Below are 24,418 nucleotides of genomic sequence, written 5' to 3' on the forward strand. Positions count from 1 at the left end.
GATTTGTCCCAAGCCAGATCTGTGCCTTATTTCAACTGTAAACAATACAAATAATAATTTATGTTTTAAAGCACTCTCTCTCCCGTTCACTACAAAATTTGACAGTGTAGTATATAGCATTTGAGGATCAGGAGTCGGGAACCTCAAGCACGGGGGCCAAATCCAGACCTCCAGTTCTCTTAATCCAGTCCTTAGGACTTTCTCCATACACCCTCCTTTCCAGCCCTGCTCCATGCTTTCCTTGAGTGCTTTTGTCTGGCTAGAATGTGTCCTTGCACAGTAATAAGCCCACTGCTTGCCTAGATGGAGGATGGAGAAGTTTTTGTTTGGGTGTGTAAATCCTCTGACTTTTGCATGGCTAAAATGTAGCCTCCAGTACAAAGCTAAGAGTCTGTAACATCCATTGGTCTATCCATTTTTGTCTATGATCCCACCCACCACGGGAATGTTGTCCCTGGAAGCTTTCTCCGAAGGGAATGTAGTCCTGTGGGTCCCTTTCAGGCCTGTGATCCTGTATCTGTTAGGTTTGAATCTAGAAAAGACAATCTGCTGAACCTGCCAAACCAGTTCCTCTGTTAAGCTATATACCCATCAGCAGCATCTTAAAGAGTGGGCTCTGTTGCCATAGAGACAAATGGGGGTAGAGTATTTTCCCTCCTCACCTGGCTGGATGTTATGTCAGCCTACGCAGGAGAGCAATATGATGGCAGGGGCAGGTGGCTGTTCAGGTATGAGTTTTGGCTGATGCTGGATGCTGGAGAAACAGAGAGTTGTCTTGCTCCAGACTGAACCCAAAGCTATGGCTTGGGGATTTCCCCGGGAACCTAATGAGGAGGCAATATATGTTGGAATGTTAATGCTGTGAGCTCCTTCATCCTATGCTCAGTTTGTGAATACCTTACAGCAGTGGCGTAGCATGGGTTGCCAGCACCCGGGGCAAGGCAAGTAATTTGCGCCCCCTAACACATGGATTTGCGCCCCCTAACCCGTGGATTTACGCCCCCTAACCCGTGGATTTGCGCACCCTAACCCCCAGATGTTGCGCCCGGTGCGGCCGGGCCCCCCTGCACCCCCCACGCTACGCCACTGCCTTACAGAGACCAGAGTCTCCACTGTCCTTCATTCCAGGTAAACTAAACACTGGGAAAGCACAAGTACCTTTACTGCCTGCAAAGAGAGCGACCGAGAGAGATTATTTAGCATTAGTTTAGTGCAAAGCCTTGTTCATACCTCACTCTACAGGGCCAAAGCCTTGTTTGCGGGGGCCAGTGGCACCCACAGACATAACCCTGGAGGCTGCACCCTTCCCTCTAGTTGGCTGGTGCACCCACACAAGCTTACTAGGTGACAGGGGAAAGCAGCAGTGGGTCATGGCAGTGGGGACAAGTGGTGGAGCTGAAAGGACTGGTTCTTCTCTCGGGGCCATCCAATGCCTTGCACTGCCAGGCCAAGAGACTGGAGCTGCCAGCACAATAATTTCTCCATTATACCTCTGGGCCCTGTGCTAGCATAGTGTTGTAAAGTGCTGCTACATTGCAGGTGGGACCCAGGGACATTAGGGGTGAAATTAATATGGTAGTGTCTCCAGCTGTCCGGCCCAGCAGTCCTCTGAAGACTGTGCACCCCACATTTTTTGAAAATGAAGAAAAAGACACCATGGTGCTCAGGACCCCTCTGAGGGCAGCATGGTGACACTGGGCCTGTTTCCCCGTACCTCAGGAGCTCGTGTGTATAAATCCACAGTCTCACTGGAAGCCCTCGTAATCCCCTCCATGTATAGAAACATATGTAGCCCACAGTATTCTATACCCACTGATGGAGGCTCCACAGACAGAACCTGGTCTTTCCCACATCACCTACCCAAGACCGTTTTAATAGGAGATGGCAGGAATTGAACATGCAGCCTTCTGCATGCAAATCATGTGCTCTGAATCTGAGCTATGGTCCAGGAACTGCAATGCGCTACATGGCAACACAACAGCAGTATACATACAGATAGGTGTGTCTGTGCATGGATATATGCAATATACCAAACTGTATCCTATGCATATGGTGTGTGTGTGTGTGTGTGTGTGTGTGTGTGTGTGTGTAACTATAAGATTTCTATTTTCTTTCCATATATATTAATAACCAAACCTGCAATAAGATATAACCAAACTGGGTTATTTTCTTCATTTTTGTTTCTGGTTTTTGGAATGTTGTTTGATTAATTCGATAACGCATTTGTTTGGTGTGAGGCGGAGGGGACAGAGTCGGTATTGAGGGAGGGGCATAAATCTGTTAACAGGGGTCATTAGACTGGACAAATGCCTTTCTCCCCTGCGTTTCCTAGATAAGGAAACCCTATCTAGTAGTTAAATTCCAAACGTCACGCTGGATAGCATTACAGATCCCCAGAGTGTTGCTACAGAGTTCATGCCCTGTTTCATCAAATACCCCATGACATTTAACAGGGGCCCATGCTAATTATAGGGATTTAGCAGACGCTGTCACAAAATTTAGCAGACATTTCATCACAAAAAAATAGCACACCGTTGTCTTCAGCGTCTTCAGACTTCTGGGGACATTAACAACATTTTGGCAAAAAGCTGCCATTCGTTAATGAGTCTTTCAAAACAGCACTCATCAACTCACTGGCATCATATGCCCCATCCTGTTCCATCTTATTAGTGTGATCTATGGCAGTCAGTAGGCTTGAGATTCAAGATGGTTTTAAAATTGTCAAATTCGGTTAGTGAGAAGATGGGAAGTTAAGCAGTTTCTTTACTGAGCATCAGAGTGGATGTTGTGACTTGATCTTCTCTGGAACTTAAACAGTCAAATTTCCTCTCTTCCCCGCACTTACATAAATTAGGAACAGCTGGAGGCCTTGTGCATCTGATTATAATTTCTGTGAAATAATTTGGCTCCGTTGCAACAGTTGATTGCATCTAACTGTATTCCACCCATAGAAGATCCACTGAGATTAATGGACCTAAGTTAGTTATGTCCATTAATTCTTAACATTATTTACACCTGCATCATTAAAAACATTCAGGAGGAATTTAAAACATTCCTGTTCATCCAGGCATTTGATGCCTGAAAGATGCTCTTCCTGTCAACCTTGAAATTATTAGAGGTGAGGGTGTGTGACTGTACTTAAATATTTGTAGAAGTTCTTAATGCTTTAAATTTTATTTTATTTTTTAATTGCACTGTTTTGCTGCTTTGTTGTTTCCTGCCCTAAGCAACTTTGGAACGGAATGTAACAAATAAATAAATGAATGAATGAATGCAATAGGTTTCTTCTGAATATGCCTAACACAGGATAGAATCCTGTATTCCTAAGAGCAAATGACATATCTTTCAGATGTGAGTGTCTCAGCCATTCATTTTTATGGGGGGAAAGTAAAAGAAAAAAGCACATTCAGGCATGGGGTGCCTGCTGAACACAACCTGAGTGCCTCTTCTCAAACATGTTGCAGATTTCAACTCTTGTCTTATAGAATTCAGTAGAAGCCAGTGACTCATTGCCAACTGCAGGGCCCTGCCTCTTCATTTGCATATTGCCACCCTGTAGCTTGCTGTAGTGGAATCTTGGAAACACAAGAACCCTTTTTTAAAGCATTCAAACTGTATATTTCTATTGGGAATAGTACCAGGAAGCCTAAAGGAAGAAGACAAGACCTTATATTTATACGCAACAGTAGCTGCAAGACTATTGATTGCGAAAAACTGGAAAAGTAGTATTGTACCAACAAAAATAGAGTGGCTTGCCAAATTATTGGAGTACTACAATATATCCAAAACAATGGGAGAAATTGGAAGGATCTCAAAAGAGAAGATAGATAGGGACTGGAAGGTATTTAAAAGATACTTGCAAAACCATATCGAAAAATCAGAACTCCTATTAGAATAAACAAGTTCCATTTCAAACACTGAAATACTGAATAAGATGGATAACAATGTGTAATAGAAAAAGAATTATGAAATTAGGCTAAAGGTGTGTGAAAGAAAGTAATAGAAGTGGAAAGAAATTGCAATTGAGTAGATTGGAAGTCTAACACAAAGGTGGGGTGAGGGGTGGTAGATGGTGATGGGAAAGGAGTCATTTCTACAGCCAGAAGAAAGGCCACTTTTTAGCAAGTGACAGCAAAGTATGGGATGTGGCAGATATTTTTTTAAAAAACAGCCCACAAGTCAAGCTTCTAAATTAATCAGTTTCCTGCAAGAAAGCATACAGGAAACTGGAATGTTACTTTGAAATTCTAACCACAAGCGCCTGTGACATTCACATTCACCAGTTCTCCCATTCACTCTCTTGAATAAATAGCTTAGCTTCCACATTTTCGTCGTTCCAAAATCAGACATGACGTTCTTGAGCACAAGGCCAGTAAAAAGTTCTCCGCTTGTAGTCTAATCTTATCACTTGCTCTGGAAAACAAAGCGCTGCAGTCCAGACATGCACCACAATGAAACTGCATCTGAACATGAACTATAAACTATAAAACTTAATACTGTTTTAGAGATGATGGTTGAATCCCTACTGCCAATATACGTGTCGCTGAAATAGATCTAGCAAATGTTGCTTCTTAATTTAACCCTGATTGATTTGGCGTAGCATTTCAATAGCTGACAGTAAAATTTACCTGGGTTTACGTCCCATTGAACTTTTGAGCAGACATGCACAGGACTGTGCTGTAATTTACCTATAGAAAAGTGGTAGTGCAAACCAATGTTTTCTCCCTGGAGCATCCAAGCCACATCTTTTCCATCGCTACTGCTTGAGTTGGTTGGGGACTGGAATACGCTGAACAGTCTTCTTAATGCAGGCCTCTGGGCCATTATTGGGTTCCAAGGATTACACACATGAAGGTGGTGGATGGTTGGTGGAAGGACCTGAGTGAGAGGCAGGGAAGGGAAAATCTCCCCGGGTAAGAGACTAGAAGAAAGGAAAGCTCCCAGGTGAGAACTGTGAGTGTCCACTATCTGCAAGCGACATGGGTTAGGAGCTACCTTTGAGAGAAGATTCTATGTTTTCTTTTTCTTTTTTTAAGATTAGTTTCTTTTATCATATTGTATTATGAAAAAGTGTTAATAAAATCTTATGGAAAAAATAATAATGCAAGCCTTTACAACTAGTCAAATAAACTGGGGAGAGCAGCTGGTGGTCAGTGTAGACCAGGGTCTGGAACTGGATCTGGCCAGAGGGTTAGTCCCAGAACTACATTGACAAGTGAGCTTCTTATATGCATTTTTATGCATGCCTCCCCCAATACAATATATGCATTTCTGTGCACATTTTTTGGGATGCAACGCTACATCACAAAATTTGGCCAATTTTGATGGGCAGCTGTGTTTTGGTTCATGTCCTGCAAGTGTGGGAGCAGGATCCAGTCACCAGGCTGCAACCTGAGAGCACACACAAATACATCATCTGCAGGGTGCACTTCCAATACTATGTTCCTGATTCTTTTCTTTCTTCCTTGAATGTGCCTGTGGGATGTGGAACACATAGTAGTCAAGTACAACATTCCTAGAGTGAACATGCTAGGGGATGCTTTGTACCAGCCAGGAGAAAACTTCCTGTTTCCTCGTGAGCTGGGACAAACTTCCTCTGCATGTGACTAGAGGCGGGCATGGTATAATCTGGCCCTCTCTCTGCCTGGGAACAAGAGCAAGGCAGGGAACACACCTCTCCCTCTTTCTGCTCGTCTCCATTTTGTTTTTCTGTGTGTGAGGAGAAGTGACTGCTTGTTCGCAGTCACTCAGGAACTAACTCTCTTATGGGATAGTTCCACATGTGTATATACTTTTGTAACATAAGTCTGTCTTCAGGGATCCAACTGTGAACTGAATGAATGTGAGTAAACTACTTCTATATTAACTATAATAAGATTGTCATGTTTATTCTTTTTAAGAGGGACAAAAAGGGATCTTAGCAGGAATCCTATATTTAGAAGCTAAAACTAGCCTGCAACAAGCAAACTGCTGTGCGTTTAAAGGGGAATGTTTAAACTCTGCTTAGATATAGAACTTGCTAACGCAAGTTAGGAGGGATATCATTAAACAATATATCCTCTCCTGCCTCCCTGAACATTCCCACAGTGCCTTGCAAAGGGACATTATCAGGTAAGGAAACACTGGGAAGTTGAATAAAACACTATCTGAATGCAGCCACTGTCACGTTTCTGGCATTGATAATGTTGGACTAGATGCTGATAGTTCTTTGTTGATGGATTTGCATCAAGAAACTGCTTCTGCTATAATTAAGGTGTCTTGTTTGAATATAACATGTTTATAAATGGCAATGGGCTAAATCTGCCTTCTAAACAAAAGATTTAAAATAGTTAAAGATTAAGTGTATGAAAGAGCAATATTGATTGCCACAGGAAAACAAAACTTTTATCTTTTCTTATCCTTAGATCCACAGTCCACACAATTGATATCTGCAGGTTTGTTCACAGTGGAAAAGCTGGACAATCCTTCTCAGTGTGTCAAGTAAGCAGGCCACACCTTGGCTTATGTAAACTTAGCATACAATGCGTATTCCCTTTCAAAGTACTTAGCTTATTCATTTCACACCTTTCCCCCTTAGAGTCTGTGTTTAAAAGCAAAATAGGCCTATACACAGTGATCTTTCAGGGATAGCCTCTATATTTGCCTCCTTTCATGAATCTGGTAATAGCTGTATTCATATGACAGGCTATTTCATTTTCTCAGTATTTCCCTGTTGATTTCCACATTGCACCTGAACTTCCATACGATATAAAAGCCACTTCTGGAAAACTTATGAAATATAGTGCATGCTTAGGACTCATTTCCATGTTATTTGATTCCAGAAAAAATCTGACGCAGCCCCCTTAACCCAGAAAATTGCAGAACTAAAGTGACAAAATTTGGAATGGTTCTGCCTGGTAAGTCCACCAAGGCCTAACAGAGGTTCCTCAGACCTGGAACTGCTGTCATCGCACTTCCTTGTACAAATTCACAGTATCATTCCAAAGAAATTCCTTTTTCTCCTGGCTCCTCACTAGCCAGTCCATTCCTGTCTTATAGTCTTCCTCCCATTAAATCTCAGTGCTTATTGCTCATGATTGCTGCCTTATAAATCCCACTCCTTGTAAATACATCGCCTATGACCCAGCTGAAGCTTCGGTGACTCCTTGCTTCTGTGAAGACTCCCTGTAACATTCTGCTTAACTGAATGAACACAGAGGAGTATCCACAACTGGAGTAGAAGTTTTAAAAGCACTGAGCAAGAGTACTTGTCAAAATTCGTTTCCAAGAGTTAGCACTGTGGCTCACTAATGCAATCCTTCCAGTATGGTTCTTAGCTTTTCTTTCTATATATATGGATAGCCAAGTCTTTCCAAAATCCCTTTAAAGGTGATTTGTTTGCCAAAAAGGCTTAATAATGTTGCTTTTTCGGATTATTGTACTGATTGTGGGTAAGAGTTCCTCCATTTATCAATTCTATAGTGACTCCAAATGGTTTTCATAGACTTAAAGTCTTTCCTAAATTGTGTGTGCATTTGGCATGTTCCTTACTTACGTTAAATGACTCTTTAGGACAGAGAGCAGACTGAAATCAAGTCCACTGATAAATTATGTTGTGCCTTTTTTCTGGAAGACAAGGCAATTTATACTTTTTAGGAATTATGCCTATAAACAGAAATGGGGTGCAGTCTTTGAGTAGTTCCCACCATCTACAGGTATGATGAGCACAATGCAGTCAGAAAGGTAAATAACTGTGCACTTATAGCATGACCTCGGGGAACGGGCCGTGCTGCTCTCTGCTCTGCCACGACACTTTGCTTAATGCTGCTGCTGTTGGGTTGAGTTACTTGAAAGGACAATAAAAACTCCACTGAGTGCAGCTGTTATCCCTTTCCTAAATACAGTACTTCAGTTGGGTAGCAGTAAAGCTCCATTCGTAAGTCAGGCTGTGGTCAATATAATATTCACATTTCTTGCCACGCAGGAAGCCTTCAGGAAAAGCGTAGGAGCCTCTTTCCAGTTTGAAATGTTACTGCTAAATGGCCATCAGGTATGGTGCCAATCCTTTCTCATTTTTATATGCAAGTTCATAACCTCGGTTATACTGCTCTCAGCTCCTTAATAGAAGGGGGGGGGGGTTCAATAAATAGGCTGAGATCCAGGGAGTTGGGATTGGTCTGATGTTTACACACACACAGCTAGTCTCAGAGACTGGAGGCCCTCCAGAGCAGCATTCCATGAGTGGCAAGGCTCAGCAGGTAGAATGGAAAACTAGCATATGAGGCTATTTTGATCCAGTGCCTCCAAACAAGATTTCTGTGGGCCCAGAAAAAGCTTGCACGTTCTTGTTGTGGGGTGGGGAAAACAAGTAATTGATAAGAAATGCCCCATCCAGATGCCATTTTTGTTGTGCATTCATGATTATTTCTGCTTCTGATGGTACTGAGTTGGTTACAACCAACCCCACTTTCTGTACATTCACTGTCAGGAGTGACCCAGCTGTAAATCACACAAAGGAAGTGGAGTTAACTCTTCATTAAAAATAAATGAAAAACCCCAGATCTGCACAGGAGTGTCAGACCTAATGAGCACACCAACTCTTCTTTGGTATGTCTTGCAAAGCAGTTGCAGAGACTGAAGGTCCCCACCATCCCACAGCTGCCTAAGTCCCTTCCTCTCCTGGGTTTTCCCCAAGCAATCTGAGACTGCACCCGCATGACTAATTTCTCCTCCACCCTTTTCATGCCTCTCCTGGTTCTGGGAGACTAGGAGGGAGGGGAGCTTATCGCAGCAGGAGCGGGAGACACTCACCAGCCTGACATCTCTGCCTCTTGGCCTCCCACTGTTCTGCTGCAGCTACTGATTCTTATTCTGGACTTCTCTGCACCAAAGACTGTCCCTGCTCATTAAGCCCTGTTATCTTTTCAGCTTCAGACACCTCCCAGTTTCCTCTCTCTGATCACTCATCATCATCCCTCCACCAATCCCCTGTCTCTGAGTCTTCTTCCCTTGGGGGTTCCCCAGCTGGTTCCTCCCACCATTCCTCTGCATCCATCCATCCCTGACATCCACACCTACAAATGTTTCAAGGTGGACATACAGCTTCATTTCCAGTCAGTCCATGTCCTGTAGCCTCCTGCTGAAAGCCTGCAACTTTTTATAACCACCAATGTTCCACACTTGTTGTTTTGTCCTGCTTTTGATCTGCTCTGCTACCAATTTGCACCTCCAGATGGTAAACATTGGGCAACATTGAGGAAGCATTGCAGAACAACCAATAAGGCAGAATGATATCTAGTTGGTCCACTATAAATCCACCTCTGCGGCTCCTTGATTGCATCAATGCCATATTGCAGAATACACCCACACAAAAACCTTCCAAGGACCTTGTTATGCAAAAACGGAAGAATTGTTTGGTGGTTCATTTAACACATCAGTTCCATTTCAGAAACAAGAGCAAGCAATTCAAAAATCCAAAATTCAAGGAGAAATGCAGATAAGGATTTTTGAAGCATCCATGTGCATAGAAGGCAAAAGAAAACCAACAGCTTTAATGTTTATTGGTTCTTTGGAACATTAGGAACTACGCATCTCCAAACTAAGCCTGCCTGTGCTGGACCTTTGCTGATTTTGTGCTGGACTGTGCTGATTTTGCTCAGATACCTATCAGACCAGTTATGGGCAAGCATCTTTTGGGAATTGCTTCTAAGAAAAAGTTTCCATTGCTAATCTAGTCTTAGTTACATAGCTTTTGGTACTGTTGTGAAAATAATAAAATGTGAAGAGATAACAATGGGAATGGGTTTCTTGAGCTTTCCCCACACGCAGTTTTGAAATATTTGTAACTGCACTTCATGTCAAACACAATTTATGCAATGCAGTCCAGATCCTACTGTAAAAACACAACTGCGCATGGTGTGTGTGTGTGTGCATGTACATGTTTTAGGAATGTATATGTAGAAATGTATATAGCAGGTAACAGAGCCCATTGTCACATTGGGAAAGATGACGCCTCGCTGCCAATGGCATCAGAGTTTGGTCCTTTGGGGGAAATGTTAGAGAAATCAGAAGCTTGGACTTATCTGCCCTACCAACGTATATTAGTTTTATACCACTCTAACTGAAAATATCCTAGGGATGGTAGTTTGGTGAGGCACTGATAGTTCTCTGCTAGAGATTCCCTTATCCCACTCTCAGAACTAGGGTGTGCTAGTCCACACTTCCATTTGTCCTGCTACTTTCCCCTGGGAAAACATATTCTTTTTTTTTGTGTGTGGAATCAGAACATACGTCAATTGGGTTTTCTGTGGATTGAAATTTGCTCCGATTCAAAGGCAAAGAGCAGGAAAGTGGTGTGGCAAATGGAAAACTGCTTGGACCAGGGTCAAAACTTGGTAATAATATTTCTGCTCAAACTACAATAATTCAACAGATAAATTGCCAGCTGCAGGTTTCATGAAAATATCGTTGGTGACATGTTGTTTGGTTGTTTTAACTGAGCAAGTGCCCATCATACACAGAACTAAAATTCCCAGTATTTGCTGGGGAAACGGCTTTATTCCTTAGTGTAACTATGTCCATACTGAACTGGGAATATTATTTTCATATTGTTAGAGAGCATCAAACCAACTTGACACACCTTTTTTTTCCTTTCCTTTTCCTTTCCTTTTCTTTGAACAAAGTAAGATGAATCCCTCCCGCCAGTGGAATGGATTAAGAAGAGAAATGCCTGGAAGACTTAGGATGAGGTTTGTCTCAGTCTGCCTTCCTAACTTCTAAATATTGGAAAGGAATTAACCTAATTAATTCAACTGTTTCAAAACCAGATACTACTTGCAACAGTATGAGTGATTTATTGTCGTCCCTTATCCCCCCCCCCTCCAAAAAACCCCACACACTTCCTTTATACTACACAAACCCATTTTGCTACTGGTTGCTTCCACTCTAGCCATTTTCTCTGGAAATGATACATAATTTGAACACTCGGTTATTATGGAGGATCCAGACAACCACACTGCCTGTCTGAAATAAATGGGAATAAAACTGAGAACAACTCTGTAGTAAGCTGTGCATGCTGGGAGATTCAGAACAGACAAAATAAAGTGCTGAAGAACATAAGGACATGTCCAGCTTGCTGTTCTCACAATGGCCACCCAGATAAGGGCTTGTGAAAAGTCCTCAAAAAGGACAGAGGCACAAGAGCACTCCTCCCTTCTGTGGTCCCCAGCAACTGCTTCTTTCACACAGCACATCATTAAAATATGGAATTTGCTCCCACAACATACAGTGACAGTCACCAGCTTGGGTGGCTTTAAAAAGGGGATTAGACAAATTCATGGAGGAAAAGGCCATGCCATTTTAAAACTATGTAATGTTAGGACTCTGATCCTAAACACAGTAGGCAGTATTCAAGTATCGCCACTGTGACACTATTGCAGACCCTCCAAGCAGACCCTCCAGGGACAGTCCCAGGTTAACAGAAGCCGTCCCGGTTTCTGATTTGATCCCAGAATGTCCTGCTTTTCCTTAGGGTGTCCCTGTTTTCATCAGAAAAATGTTGGCGGGTATAGAGTTGTGCGACCCCCGAACCAAAGAGATAAGTAACTATACAACCTTTAGAAGACATCTGAAGGCAGCCTGGTATAGGGAAGTATTTAATGTTCAATGGTTTACTATGTTTTTATATACATTGGAAGCCGCCCAGAGTGGCTAGGGCAACCCAGTCAGACGGGCAGGGTATAAATAATAAAATGATGGTGGTGGTGGTGGTGATGATGATGATGATGATGATGATGGTGATGGAATAGGATGCCCCTATTTTCATTGGAGAAATGTTGGGAACCATACATTTAAAATGCTATGGTGCCACTTTTTTATGTTAACTTTTATTTATTTTGTTGAAGTAAGTAGTACAGGAAAAAAAGAAAAATAGATTGAATACAATCCAAAAATATTGAAGGCAAATATTACATACTTATCATATAATACTCCCCCTCCCACCCACAGCTTCCCTCCGCCACAATTCAACTTCTTTGAATCTCTATTTCCACTTTTATCTTTGCATTCTCCAAATGTATCATTCTTTGTATTTCTTTTATCTCTTCTCTTTTCCAAATCATAGATATACTTTACATTTTTATTCTAGGCATATTAGCATACCTTCCTTAGAACAATATTTTAACATATAATCTTCAAAACATTTCCATTCCTTTTTTAATTTTTGATTTGACTGATAGCTATGATGCCACTTTAAGCAGTCATGACTTCTCCCAAGAATCCTGGGAGTTGTAGTCAAAGGGTACTGAGAGTTGTTAGCAGACACCTATCGCCTCCCAGAGCTACAATTCCAAGAGTTCTCTGTGGAAAAAAAGGAATGTTAAACTGCTCTGAGAATTGTAGCTCTGAGAGGGGAATACAGTAGACACACAGGACGCCATCTTTGTTGATAGCAGGTTGCCTGTTTTCAGAATCTCCATCTGAGCAAAGCCTTTTGTGACTTGATATGTTCAGGGTCTGCATTCTCTCGAGATCTCCAATTATGCCATAGCTGCCTGTTAAAATGCTGAAGAGCCCTAGCTAGCAGCTTTTTTTTCTTTCCTTACCCTTTTCACTCTCTTCATCAGTGTTCTGGGGAAACAATTGTTTGGTGTGTTATATGGAGATCAGTTTTGACAGTGCTATGTTTGCATGGGTCTCAATATAGCTGCAAAGGGGGGCGGAATAGCATTTCATAGGGAAAATGATCTCATAACAGAGGCCTACATAGTGAGGCTCGTCGCAAGATTTATGTTCTGAAAAATCAAGGAATCGCGGATGTTTCATGCAAGTGTCTCCAAAGCCTGGATTTAACTGGATCATATCAACTGAGGGAGGAGAAACAGATGTATCTCCAGAGCCAGAAAGAAGCAGAGCAGGACAGAAGTGGAGTGCGGGAAGAAATTATGTGTGATGTACACGGCATCTGATTTCAATACGATAGCTCTTCTGCCCTTTGAAAGTGTATCTGGAGTATGCTATTTGTCCTAATGCCTATGGATTACTTGATTATTATATTAAACATGACCCTTCTGTTCCTCTTGGCTTGAGAAAGGCTCACAGCTCTTCTCGCTTTATGAACAGCATGGCAAAGTGGAGTCGCAACCCATTTATACAGGTATTTCTTAATATCTTCAAATGTTATCTCAGTGGGGCTGGTGCTTCACAATCATTTCCTGGCTCAGAGTTCTGGGACCCTTCTTTCTTCCTCACTCATTTGAATGTTGTCTGATCCTTGCTTGGTTATTTTGGTTATCAGCTTCCATTCTTTGGACAGCACTCTGACTTCCTTTGAAAGCACAGCTGGTACCATAATTATGTCCAACACGATGACAACCCAGCTTCCAACAGGTCTCGCTTGGATGGCTGCATTCTGGATCAGATTATGTTTCTGAATGATCTGGAGTTTCTAAGTCATGATATCCTTCTCTGACTTTGGAAGTTCCTTGATATTCCAACTCTGAATGACTAGGGATAAATCTAGACACATCAAAGAAGTATTTCCGTTAAACACGTAATTTAAACGGGGAAATCCAGTAGGAGGAAACAGGACTCCAACAGTGCCATCTGGTGGCACAATGTTATACTGCATATACAACACGTATAGATCACTTTTTCTTTACCAATCTAGCTGAGTCCTAGCAGTTCAGAGAAAGAGAAGGTTTATGAAGTTATGGAAGTTGGCCAATATCCCAATTTCTTATAGTATCCTGGTGTGTGCTCAGAGCAGGGTCCGAGTTTGGTTGAGAACCCATGAAGATTGTTCCACTAGCTGGACACTCCACATGAGGATCACATTCTGTTAATGTATATATCTGTTTAGAATGTTGATGTATGGACTACAAGGGGAGCAGAGTTCATTCAGGAAAATGCATTGTAAGTGAAACTGTTGCTTTTTATTATCTTCCCCTTGTATCAGTCATCAAATTATTATAATACGAGTAACATTCCAGTCAGTGTCACTGATATTCTGTTTCTGTAGGGGAAATTCATATAGTGCAGCAGATGCACTACACCAGTGCAAGCATTTCTCATCAGCAATGGCTGAGCTAGCCAGTGTTTAGGCTGGAAGGTGCTTCTCCCCCTGGAAATTTGGACAGTGCTCTGCTTTTCTTTTTCCGGAGGAGTAAGTGGCAACCATTTGCTTAATAGCGGATGCACCATTGCACTCAGTAACACCATTTAAATACCTGCTCCTTAATCTTGGCAGGCACAACCATAGAGATACCATGCCATTTTCACGGAAAAGAGATGGGGAGGGAAAGCATGTGAAAAGTGCCCTCGACTAGACAAGGGACTGCCATCAACAAGAGGAATTGAGAAACCAAGAGAAGCTTTGCAAACTAAGGCTGCGCTCCCTTTGCTTCTCTGGGAGTAAGCAAACCCCATTGAACTCAGTGGGACTTACTGCTGAGTAAGTAGCATTGCCATGCAAATACTCCAGCCATGGGGATCTACACATTCAGAACCAAACCAGAATGCTAAGCGTTTCATGTCTTGCATGTGAATTTTGTTTCACATTCAGAAGACAGACCATAAGGTAGATGCTGCCATCTAGAGAAAAACAGCAAGAGTTTCCCATTTTGCTTTGTGATAGCCTTTTCCTCTTGGGGAGAATCAGCAGGAACAGCTTGTGAATCTAGAGAGGATCTCTGGAGAGAGGCTGCAGCTCAGTGGTAGAACATCTGCTTTGCATGCAGAAAGTCCCACACTCAAGCCCCAGCTGGGAGTAACCCCTTGTCTGAAACCCTGGGAAGCTGCTGCCAGTCTGTGTTGACTGAGTCAGGTATAAGCCTATTATTCTAACAATGGATTCAGTGATAAATGCACGTATGGATGGAATACCTTCCTGTGCAGGATAGCAATTAGTGGTACCTCGGGTTACATATGCTTCAGGTTACAGACTCCGCTAACCCAGAAATAGTACCTCGGATTAAGAACTTTGCTTCAGGATGAGAACAGAAATCGTGCTCCGGCTAATGGGAGGCCCCATTAACTAAAGTGGTGCTTGAGGTTAAAAACAGTTTCAGGTTAAGAACAGACCTCTGGAACGAATTAAGTACTTAACCTGTGGTACCACCGTACCACTTTCTTGCCCCTCAGTAGATCAGAAAGACTAGCACACAAACAAAGACCAGATCAAATATTTCTGGTGTGTGTTTATGCCATTTTGGGGGGGTTGGGGTTTTCTGGGAGGGTGGGATAAAGGCTGGGGGGTGCATGGGGTTTTTTAAATTTTGTTTTTAAACACAAGCATTTACTCTTATTTCTCCAGGTTTGAAAGAAGAAGTGCCAAAAGGAGTTAGTGTTATTTGCTGGGTCGATTGTTCAGCTGCCTCTTCTCTCCCCCGCCCCCCTTTCTTCATAATGCAAAGGTGCTTTGTTTACTCCCCAGTTCTATTTGAAAGAAAAAAGGAGGCTGCTCAAATCAAACAGACACGCACAAAGGAACGATGGAAAAATACCTGAAAGACAAGAAAGAAAAGTGGGGGGGATTTACCTTGTCTCAGGCTATTATGCACACATACAGATAAATAAACAGCCCACTCTGTTCAAAGGATGAGCACACAGACTAAGCCTTAATGGTAAAAAGGAATCTTTTTTTAGATAGAGGCAGCCTCCCAAACTCTTATTACTGGCAACAATTCTTGGAACACAGCCAGGGTGACTTATTATGAACTACTGGATTCTGTGTGGTTTATCATTTACTTCCTGGGCCTGCAAATAGTTCTATATCCACAAATCTTTACAAACATTCAGGACATCGATTTCAGCAAAGCTACTCGCATCTTTAGAGATTAACATGTGTGTTTTCAGTGCATTTTAAGAGTTGCATCCACGCTGAATGAGCCCCGCCGGGGGAAAGTATAGATGAGATGGCAGCAATTTCATGTCTTGTTAGGGGTTACTTCACTTCAGTTTTAGTTAGAAGGGGAGATTCCATAACATTTGAGAATGTTCTACAGCACATTGTTTAAAAAGAAAAGAATAATCAACAAGTGCTGTGAGAGCTTCCAAACTGATCTGGGAAATGGATTGGCTTCCTATCATTTGTAAGGCACAACCCAAGAACATTCTTCCAGTACAAAGCATCACATGATACTCATTAGTAGGTCCTATGAAGTCTCCATGCACCTGTGTTATTGTGAATATTAATGGAAACAAGGTACAGTGGTACCTCGGGTTAAGTACTTAATTCATTCCGGAGGTCAGTTCTTAACCTGAAACTGTTCTTAACCTGAAGCACCACTTTAGCTAATGGGGCCTCCTGCTGCTGCCGCTCTGCCAAAGCACGATTTCTGTTCTTATCCTGAAGCAAAGTTCTTAACCTGAAGCACTATTTCTGGGTTAGCGGAGTGTGTAACCTGAAGCATATGTAACCTGAAGCGCATGTAACCCAAGGTACCACTGTAGATCTCATTGGTTTCTTTGAGACATACTTAACCTCCCATTTAAATCAATGAAACACAAAACAACAGCGTAATCTTATACATTGTTGGGGGGGGAGCATAGCCCTCCAGGTATTGTTGGGCATCAGCCCCAGCCTGCATCAGCCCCAGCCAGCTCTAGCAGTGGTGAGAGATAATGGGAGCTGCAGTTCATCAACATCTGGAGAGCCACAGATTCCCCATCCTTGCTATACATAGAACTGGTGCTTGTATGGAACTTTTCCTAATTGCCCAAAGAACTTCATATAAATAATCTTAAGAACATTAGGAGAGCTCTGCTGGATCAGATCACAGAACTATCTCTAGTACAACATCCTGTCTCCCACAGTGGCCAACAGAATACCCCTGGAAAGTCCATAAACAAGGCATGAGCACAATCACCACCTCTTGCTTGTGTTCTCCAGTGACTAGTATTCAAAGCAAAACTTCATCTGATCTTGGAAGTATTATGACCAGAGGCCATTGATAGTCATATCCTCCATGAATTTGTCTAACCCACTCTTAAAACCATCTACATTTGTGACCATCAGCACAGCTACTTGTTAGGTAAGCCACTATTATCATCCTGATCTTAGGGATGGTGGATTGAGGCTTTCCCAAGGCTATCTAATAAGCTTGCATCTGAGCTGAGATCTGAATACAGGGCTTGGCAGCTGATATCCCACTCATATGCCTGCTGTTGTTGTTGTTTAGTCGTGTCCGACTCTTCGTGACCCCATGGACCAGAGCACGCCAGGCACTCCTGTTTTCCACTGCCTCCAGCAGTTTGGTCAAACTCATGTTGGTAGCTTCGAGAACACTGTCCAACCTGCTACGCTGTGCTAATAATGCAATGTGTCATGTTCCATGTACGACACACTAACTTTTGCTCCTTTCCCAACATGAGATCACTGCATGGACATATCTGCTAGCACATTCTCGTGCTTCCACATTTCTGTCCCCTGACACTTCTAGTATCATGAATGCATCTTCCTACTTTTCTACATCTCTCATGATTTAGGCCTCAAATTTGCAACTAGTGAATTTCAGAAGCCCCATCATATGACTAAACCCAAGACCTCTGACCTAGATTTCGCCTCGATTTTACAAGATTGTGCACAGATTGCCTTTTAATCCCTCGTTGCCAACAAAGAAGAATTGCTGCTTATATCTTGTTGCTGCAAACTTATCTCTAAAGTCATGTCTGGAGATAATTCCAGAGGAGAACATCAGTCTACCCCTAGAGTATGGTTGGGTGAAATGAGAGTTGCGATGGTGCCAGCCAGGTCGTCACTAAATTATCTAAATTAAATTAAATTAAATTATAACTAAATACACCAGTATGGTTGGGCAGGGTGGCTGAAGATACGTTCTCTCCCTCATTGCTCCCCAGCAGCTGTGTCCCTCAGGACTTGTAACTTGGATCCATGGCAGGTATGGGAGGAGAATGAAGAGATGACATGGCATCTCTGTGTCCTTAGGATATCAATGCCAAAGGATGGAATTAGTTCTGAGCTGTCTTCAGCTTTTGCTGCTAATGAACAGAGCATGTGAAGAATAAAGATCTCATTTATGAGGGAGGGAGTGCAGCTCAATAGGAAACATCTGCTTTTCATGGAGAAGGTCCCATGTCCCATGTCCAATATTCTCAGCTAGTACTGGAAAAGACTCTGTGCCTGAAACCCTGGAGAGCAACTGCCAGTCAGTGTAGACACTACTGAGATAAGATGGATCAGTGGCTTGACTCAGTATAAGGCATCTGCCTGTTTTTTCAGAGGCTTTTGTAGAGTGTTTTTGAGCTTCACTTGGCTGTAACACTTTACTGCCACCATGCTTGATTAAGAATCCCAATACTGCATATAGATAGATACAAGCAAGATTTTAAAAATGAGTTAAGAACCAGGTACAAGTGTAAACAAGATCTAATAAGCGTAATTTCTACAGAACTAATCCAATGTAACTATAAAAAGGATAAATTCTCCCCACCCTACTAAAGTAAGGTTACCAGATGTCCCCGCTTCCTGGGGACAGTCCCCGGATTTACAGCTTTCTCAGCATTCACATGTACATAGCAAACAAGAAGTGTCCCTGGATTCATTGAAAAAAATCTGGTAACCTTACAGTAAAGAGCACCACAAACAAAGCTGCCATCAGATCCAATTTAAGAACCCTAAGCCTGGACGAACAGAAAGGTCTTAGCCTGGTGCTGGAAAGCTGACAGTGATGGTATCAGTCGCGTTTCCCTGGGAAGAGCATTCCACTACAGTGGTACCTCAGGTTAAGAACTTAATTTGTTCCGGAGGTCCGTTCTTAAACTGAAACTGTTCTTAACCTGAGACACCACTTTAGCTAATGGGGCCTCCCGCTGCCACCGCGCCACCGGAGCATGATTTCTGTTCTCATCCTGAAGCAAAGTTCTTAACCCGAGGTACTATTCCTGGGTTAGCGGAGTCTGTAACCTGAAGCGCCTGTAACTAGAGGTACCACTGTACTGGGGAGCTACCACTAGAAAACCCTCCACACCTCCCTTAGAGGTGGCACATGGAGAAGGGCTCCTGCTGATGAGTGTCTAGTGTTGTGGGGGTTAGACCACACATTTTCACCAATTCTGTGAAAATTTTCAAAATTCTAAATAGCAGCTGGGGGAATCAAGATTGAGGGCAGGATTTAACCCTTTTATGCGCGCACATACACACACACCATGGTCCCAAAGAAAATCTCCACCTAGGAAATTGTTCTAGGAAGGGAAATCCTATGAGTGCCAATGGAAGTTCCCCACTACCCCCCCCCAGTGAATAGTAGCTTCAGAATAGTTGGTAACCCAGCCCATGCTCACTGCAATCATGCAATTAATGTCACATCTAGTTTAACTCTTTCACCAAGGCTCCCAGCTCAATTGATCTGAAGCATTTTGGACTTAAGCTGATTTACTTCTCTTGGTTTTCTTCCCATATCTTGAACTCTGCCCTTTGGTCACTCCCCAGCCCATTGTTGTCCCTGTCAGCTTTGATTAGCCACTGACCTACACTTTGCTGGTGTTTGTGCAGTCCGGAGCATGCTGTTTGTTTTTTAAAATCTATCATGATTTTGCCTTCCTCCACGATGATAAACTCTGCATTTCACTAATAGAGCTATAAAAATTAACTAACCTAACTTTTATTAGCTTGTTTGTTTCAACTACAAACGTGGTGGGACGAGGTGCACCCTTGACCTGACCCCTTTTTGTCGCTCCAATCATGTGATCATGTAAACAGATGTCAGTACCAATGTCTAAATACCATTTAGGAAAAGGTATGGGGCAATGTTTTCTCTTTTATGGGCCAATCTTTCTTAGGATTCATGGTCCTTCATGAAATACCATTTGGCAAGGTTTTATTTATGTATTAATCCGCTGTAGGGAATAGGTCCATCCTTTTGGTAGACTTCATCACCACCTAGGATGAAGACTGACATAAACCAAGTTCAGAGTGAATATTTGACTCACAGTGCAAGTCTAGTTTTCTCCTGGGTTCTCACAGGAAAGGACAAGCGTGGATAGCAGCACATGGGACATGGTTAAGCTTCAGGACTTCCCTGAGACATCATGCCACTTGAGGCAAGATTTTGCTGCCCATCCCATGCCCAGATGTCACGTGTCATTTGAATCTTATTTCAATGGTGGCTAGGAGATAGTGTTCTCTATTATATCTGTGGGCACCAGGCTATTTTCAAGGGTGCAGGCAAACCCAGCTCAGAGTGAAATGCCTGGGGAACTCATGAGAAACAGCTAGGGGGTTGGCACCACTATCCTGCCACAATTCCCCAGAATGTCCTGCCCAAGGCAGCTGCCTCACTTTGCCTAATGGAAATGTGCAGAAGCTTTGGCCCACCGGATGTTACTAAGCTCTATCTTCCATCATCCCTGGCCATTGGTCATGCTTACTGGGGCTGATGGTAGTTGTAGTTCCACAACATCTGGAGGACCAAAGGTTCTCTACACCTAGCCTTAATGGTAGAGCCATCCCTGTTCAGTCTTGTTCACCCCACCCCATACTTTGGGGAAGCTGTTGGCCTTTTAATTTTTCAAGGTGCCATATACACATGTGTGCATGTATCCATTCATTCATTTCCTTACTAAGTAAAAAAAAGGGAAAGAGAACTCTTCTTAAAGAGGGATAAAAAATTCTAGGGCTAACCTGGAATGGCTCATCTCATACCTGTCAACTGCCCCAGGGAAAAAAACCAGGACATCTTGGTTTTCCCCTCAAGAGCACAGCGGCCATTTTGGACATCTTGCTCTAGCACAATTTTGGGCTGAGATCTCACCCTGAAAAAAGCGTATTTTGTTCCATGCCCCCCAAAAGCACTTTTTCAGATCCACAATGTCACTCATGTCACATGACTCGTGGAGGATTTTGAACACCAGGAATATGGTGTCCCAGGTTTGGGTCATGTCAACTGGTTGCATCAGAGCCACAGAAATAGCCACACTGGCAGCAAGAGAAATTAGGGGAACTTGCTTTGGGGGGAAAATTCATATTAGGCAAAATTGCATACAAAAATGTGTGCATTCGAAGAAATTCACACTGAAATGCTAATTAATTTTCATGACAATTCTATATATATATATATATCACAAATTGGTCTGGGAATGTGCAGAACTGATGACTGGAAATGTGAGAAACAGAAACAAAGCAAATTTGACAGATTTGTCCCTCCCTACTCAAGACACTGCCTTGTCATGAGATAGATGGAGCATGGTTGTATTAGGATGGTTGAGGAGACGTCCACTCACTCAGGCCGAAAGAACACCATCTGAACATTCAGACAGCATGTGAAGGGCACTCTACACATATGAGGAACTGCTCCACTTGGGGGGGGGGGCCTGCAAAAGGCTAGTGTTTCAGATGAGTAGGATCATTGTTTGAGATGCCTGGAATTTTCTATCTACAATAAAATTCTACAGTTCACACTGTGCTCAGCATAGATTTACAAAATAATTTTTAAAAAATAATTGTATTCATGATGTTCTTGAATTACAAAAGAGGGTGCAATCTCTCTTTCCTCTTCTCTCTCTCTCTCTCTCTCCCCCCCCCCCCCCATCATAGGGGTCTTAATTTGAAGTTGCAAATCCAGACTCTGATGTTCAAACAAACTGATCTATATGTATGGGCGGTTTTGCATCCTAGGTATATATGTGACTTCAATGCAAACGGCCCCATTACTTTTGTATTAATAACTGCCCCCCCCCTTCTCCCTCACTTGGCGCAGCTGAATGTCTGTAGTTAGATGGCTTCTTTCCAGAGAGCAATGAGTGGGGTCAGATCAGCAACTAACTTTTTATTCACGAACATACTGGCTGACTGATGGAAATTTCTAACAGTCTTAAGACTTTAAGCTCTTGGTACAAGGGTTTACATCAGACCCTTCATGGAAGGGGAAAGCTAGCTAATCCTTGAACTGCTAAAACTTCCCACAAGAAAAGACAAACCACCACAGGATGGGGTTTGTGTATTGGATTTATTATACTCAATTTATTTATGAAGGATAATAGACCTTGATATCTTAGATCTCAAGGACCATTGCCAGGGGTGGGAACTCCAGAATCAGTGATCTTTGGTACTCAGTGGGTTGCCTCCAACTAAGTCTTACTCAGAGTAGACCCACTGACATTAACAGGCCTGAGTTAGTTGTCTATTGATTTCAATAGGTCTACTTTAAGTAGGAGGACCATTGGATACAGCCCATTGTATCTACGTTAAGTGCCAGTCGCTGGCTGGTGTCACTGCCCCTTAAGCAGCTGGCATTTTTGTTTTCTTATCCCCTTTTCCAAAACAGTGTGTATATTTAAAAAGAAAAAAAGAAAAAGAGCAAGAAAAGAATGCTGAATTCTTTGACATTTTCTAAACAGACTTTAAGCAAAACAGGCTTCCTCTTTAGAGCAAAGAGGCTTCAGTTAAAGGTCTTCAGTCATTATTGTCAACTTCACCATTTAAAATTTTTTTGGCACATGTTGGGTTGTTGTTGTTTTGGTAGGCTGGTTGGCTAGCTGTTTCTTAGAGCAATTCTAACTCTATCCTGGGGTAGATCTGAGCTCTGGAGCCATTGGCTCATCCAAAGCCCAGCTAGCTCCTAAGGAGAACAGAAGCAAGGGTGGGACTGACTCTCACTCCCTCCCCCCCTCTCTCTTTGCAGCTCCAGCAAATCAGGCACTCCTTTTGCATCCAGATTCAGTCAGCAGGCTCCAAAGCATGCCATTCCTTTGGAACAGAAGCTTTCAAGCTACTGAACAGGATATATTGATTTTATCCAATAATGCATGAGATTTGAAAGCTTGCTGTGGGCAGGGAAGTTGCGGCTGCTTCTTTCAAGCATTGCTCTTTAAATGGAGAAGTCAAACGAGCAGTAAGCCCAACTCAGAGCACTTGAAATGACTCCCAGCATTTCTATTCATCCATACAATAATCTCTTGAAGTCTAGGGGTTTCCAAGCAACCTTGACAATGCCAGTGCATGTCTGCATGAAGCCTCTCTGCCATTGTGCTTAACTTGGCTTTCTTTCCCCCACTTTAATTACGAATGGGAGAAGCGTCCGGCAGGAGTGTTCAAACATGTCCTTGTTAAAATAGTCAATAAAGGGCACTGAGATTTGCGGTGTACCACATATACCATTACTCAAGAATATACATTATAGGGTACAATTTTTCGCTACAAGGCATAGCCTTCTCTTTACCACAAAATGATACCTTAACGTAAAGGTTAATTGGAAGGTCTGAAATACAGATCTAATCGATAATTGGACAGGCTGCCCAGACATTTGTCATTGTTAACAAATACACACAGAATAATTACACTTTAAAATTCTGTGGTGCTCTATTCTTTGTCATTTCCCTGTGCAAAAATAACCTCCAAAGTGTAAAAAAAAACACCACTTGGAAAATCCCCTATTTGTCATCATATGGGGTTTAAGATACAATTGTATATAATCTTTCGTAGGCTGAAAAATTCAAAGTCTTCACAGGAAGGTTGACTTCATAGAACCATCTAATTTGTGACACCTTAATTCTCATTGAATAGATTTTTCCCCCTGTAAGTCTTAGGGGGTGAAAAATATTGCCCCCCCCCTTCCTCAAAGCTTTTTGTTTGTTCGTTTTCACTCAGACTAGGCCTCATTTACTGCTGGATTTGCGCTGGATCCTTCTGGAGTACCTCAGAGTTGTTAAGCGACAATCTAAAAGCCGATTTAGGATTAGGATAGCTTAACCAGGTGAACTGGGGGCTTCGCTTTGATTGGGTAGGAAAGCTAGCGCTGTGCTTGGTAGTCCATCTTGCGATACCGAAAGGCTTTATCAACATCCTGAGAGGAGTGCATTCAGAATAGGTGGCAATGAGAATCTCACTAATCAGCGAAGGATTATCTGGGGCTCAGAGCTATACTGCTTCTAATTCCTTCTTCATGACGCTGTTCATGCACTGCAAAATGATCTAGTGCAACACCACCAGTATAAATATTAGATGAGCCTCTTCAGTCTCTTAATTAGCACTTTCCGAGGGAACTGGGTGTTGAGCAGTCAGAAGTAATCAGTTGTGAAATAATACAGGTTGGGTGGGGGGGGGAGGACGGAAAGCCAAAATTACAGCAGGATTTAAAACAGGATTTACGGTCCTCAACACAGGGTTGCACACTGTACTTTTCTCATCCGCTCTTTCCTATTTCTGAAGTTAAATTCAGTTTAGGCTTGGTCTCATAGCCTCACGTTAAACCGCACCGGTTTGTCAAAGGCACTGCGATCAAATCGACATGTTAGTTTTGGGGCTTCTGTAAATGTTTCCTGCTCACCCTGGAGTGAACTGTGGGAAACAGGGAACCATTAGGCGAGTAAAATGTCAGATTCTGGCTGCATAATCTTCCTGGATTTTTAGCATACATTTCCTAACAGGAGGAGCTTAAGCATCAGGAAGAACTTTCTGACTGTCTGACTGTAAGAGCCATTTGAC

General features: G+C 42.6%; 1 protein-coding gene and 1 long non-coding RNA gene across 3 annotated transcripts in view; both read left to right on the plus strand.

Annotated features, from left to right (window-relative positions):
* LOC310686185 overlaps window positions 1-24,418 on the plus strand; it is a 450,525-nt gene that overhangs the window by 322,416 nt on the left and 103,691 nt on the right. The window lies entirely within an intron of this gene.
* Window positions 1-24,418, plus strand: part of LOC310686161 (uncharacterized protein) — a 41,653-nt gene that overhangs the window by 10,401 nt on the left and 6,834 nt on the right. Inside the window, exons 2-3 of one of the 2 annotated variants that reach the window (XM_083459389.1) lie at window positions 6,405-6,480; window positions 10,662-10,727. In XM_083459389.1, the coding sequence (XP_083315515.1) occupies window positions 6,405-6,480; window positions 10,662-10,727 (142 nt within the window). The remainder of the gene's footprint in view (window positions 1-6,404; window positions 6,481-10,661; window positions 10,728-24,418) is intronic. The other variant, XR_014515726.1, reaches the window with a different exon arrangement.

Source organism: Podarcis liolepis, assembly GCF_965112155.1.
Source record: "Podarcis liolepis genome assembly, chromosome: 9".
NCBI classification, from domain to species: Eukaryota; Metazoa; Chordata; class Lepidosauria; order Squamata; family Lacertidae; genus Podarcis; species Podarcis liolepis.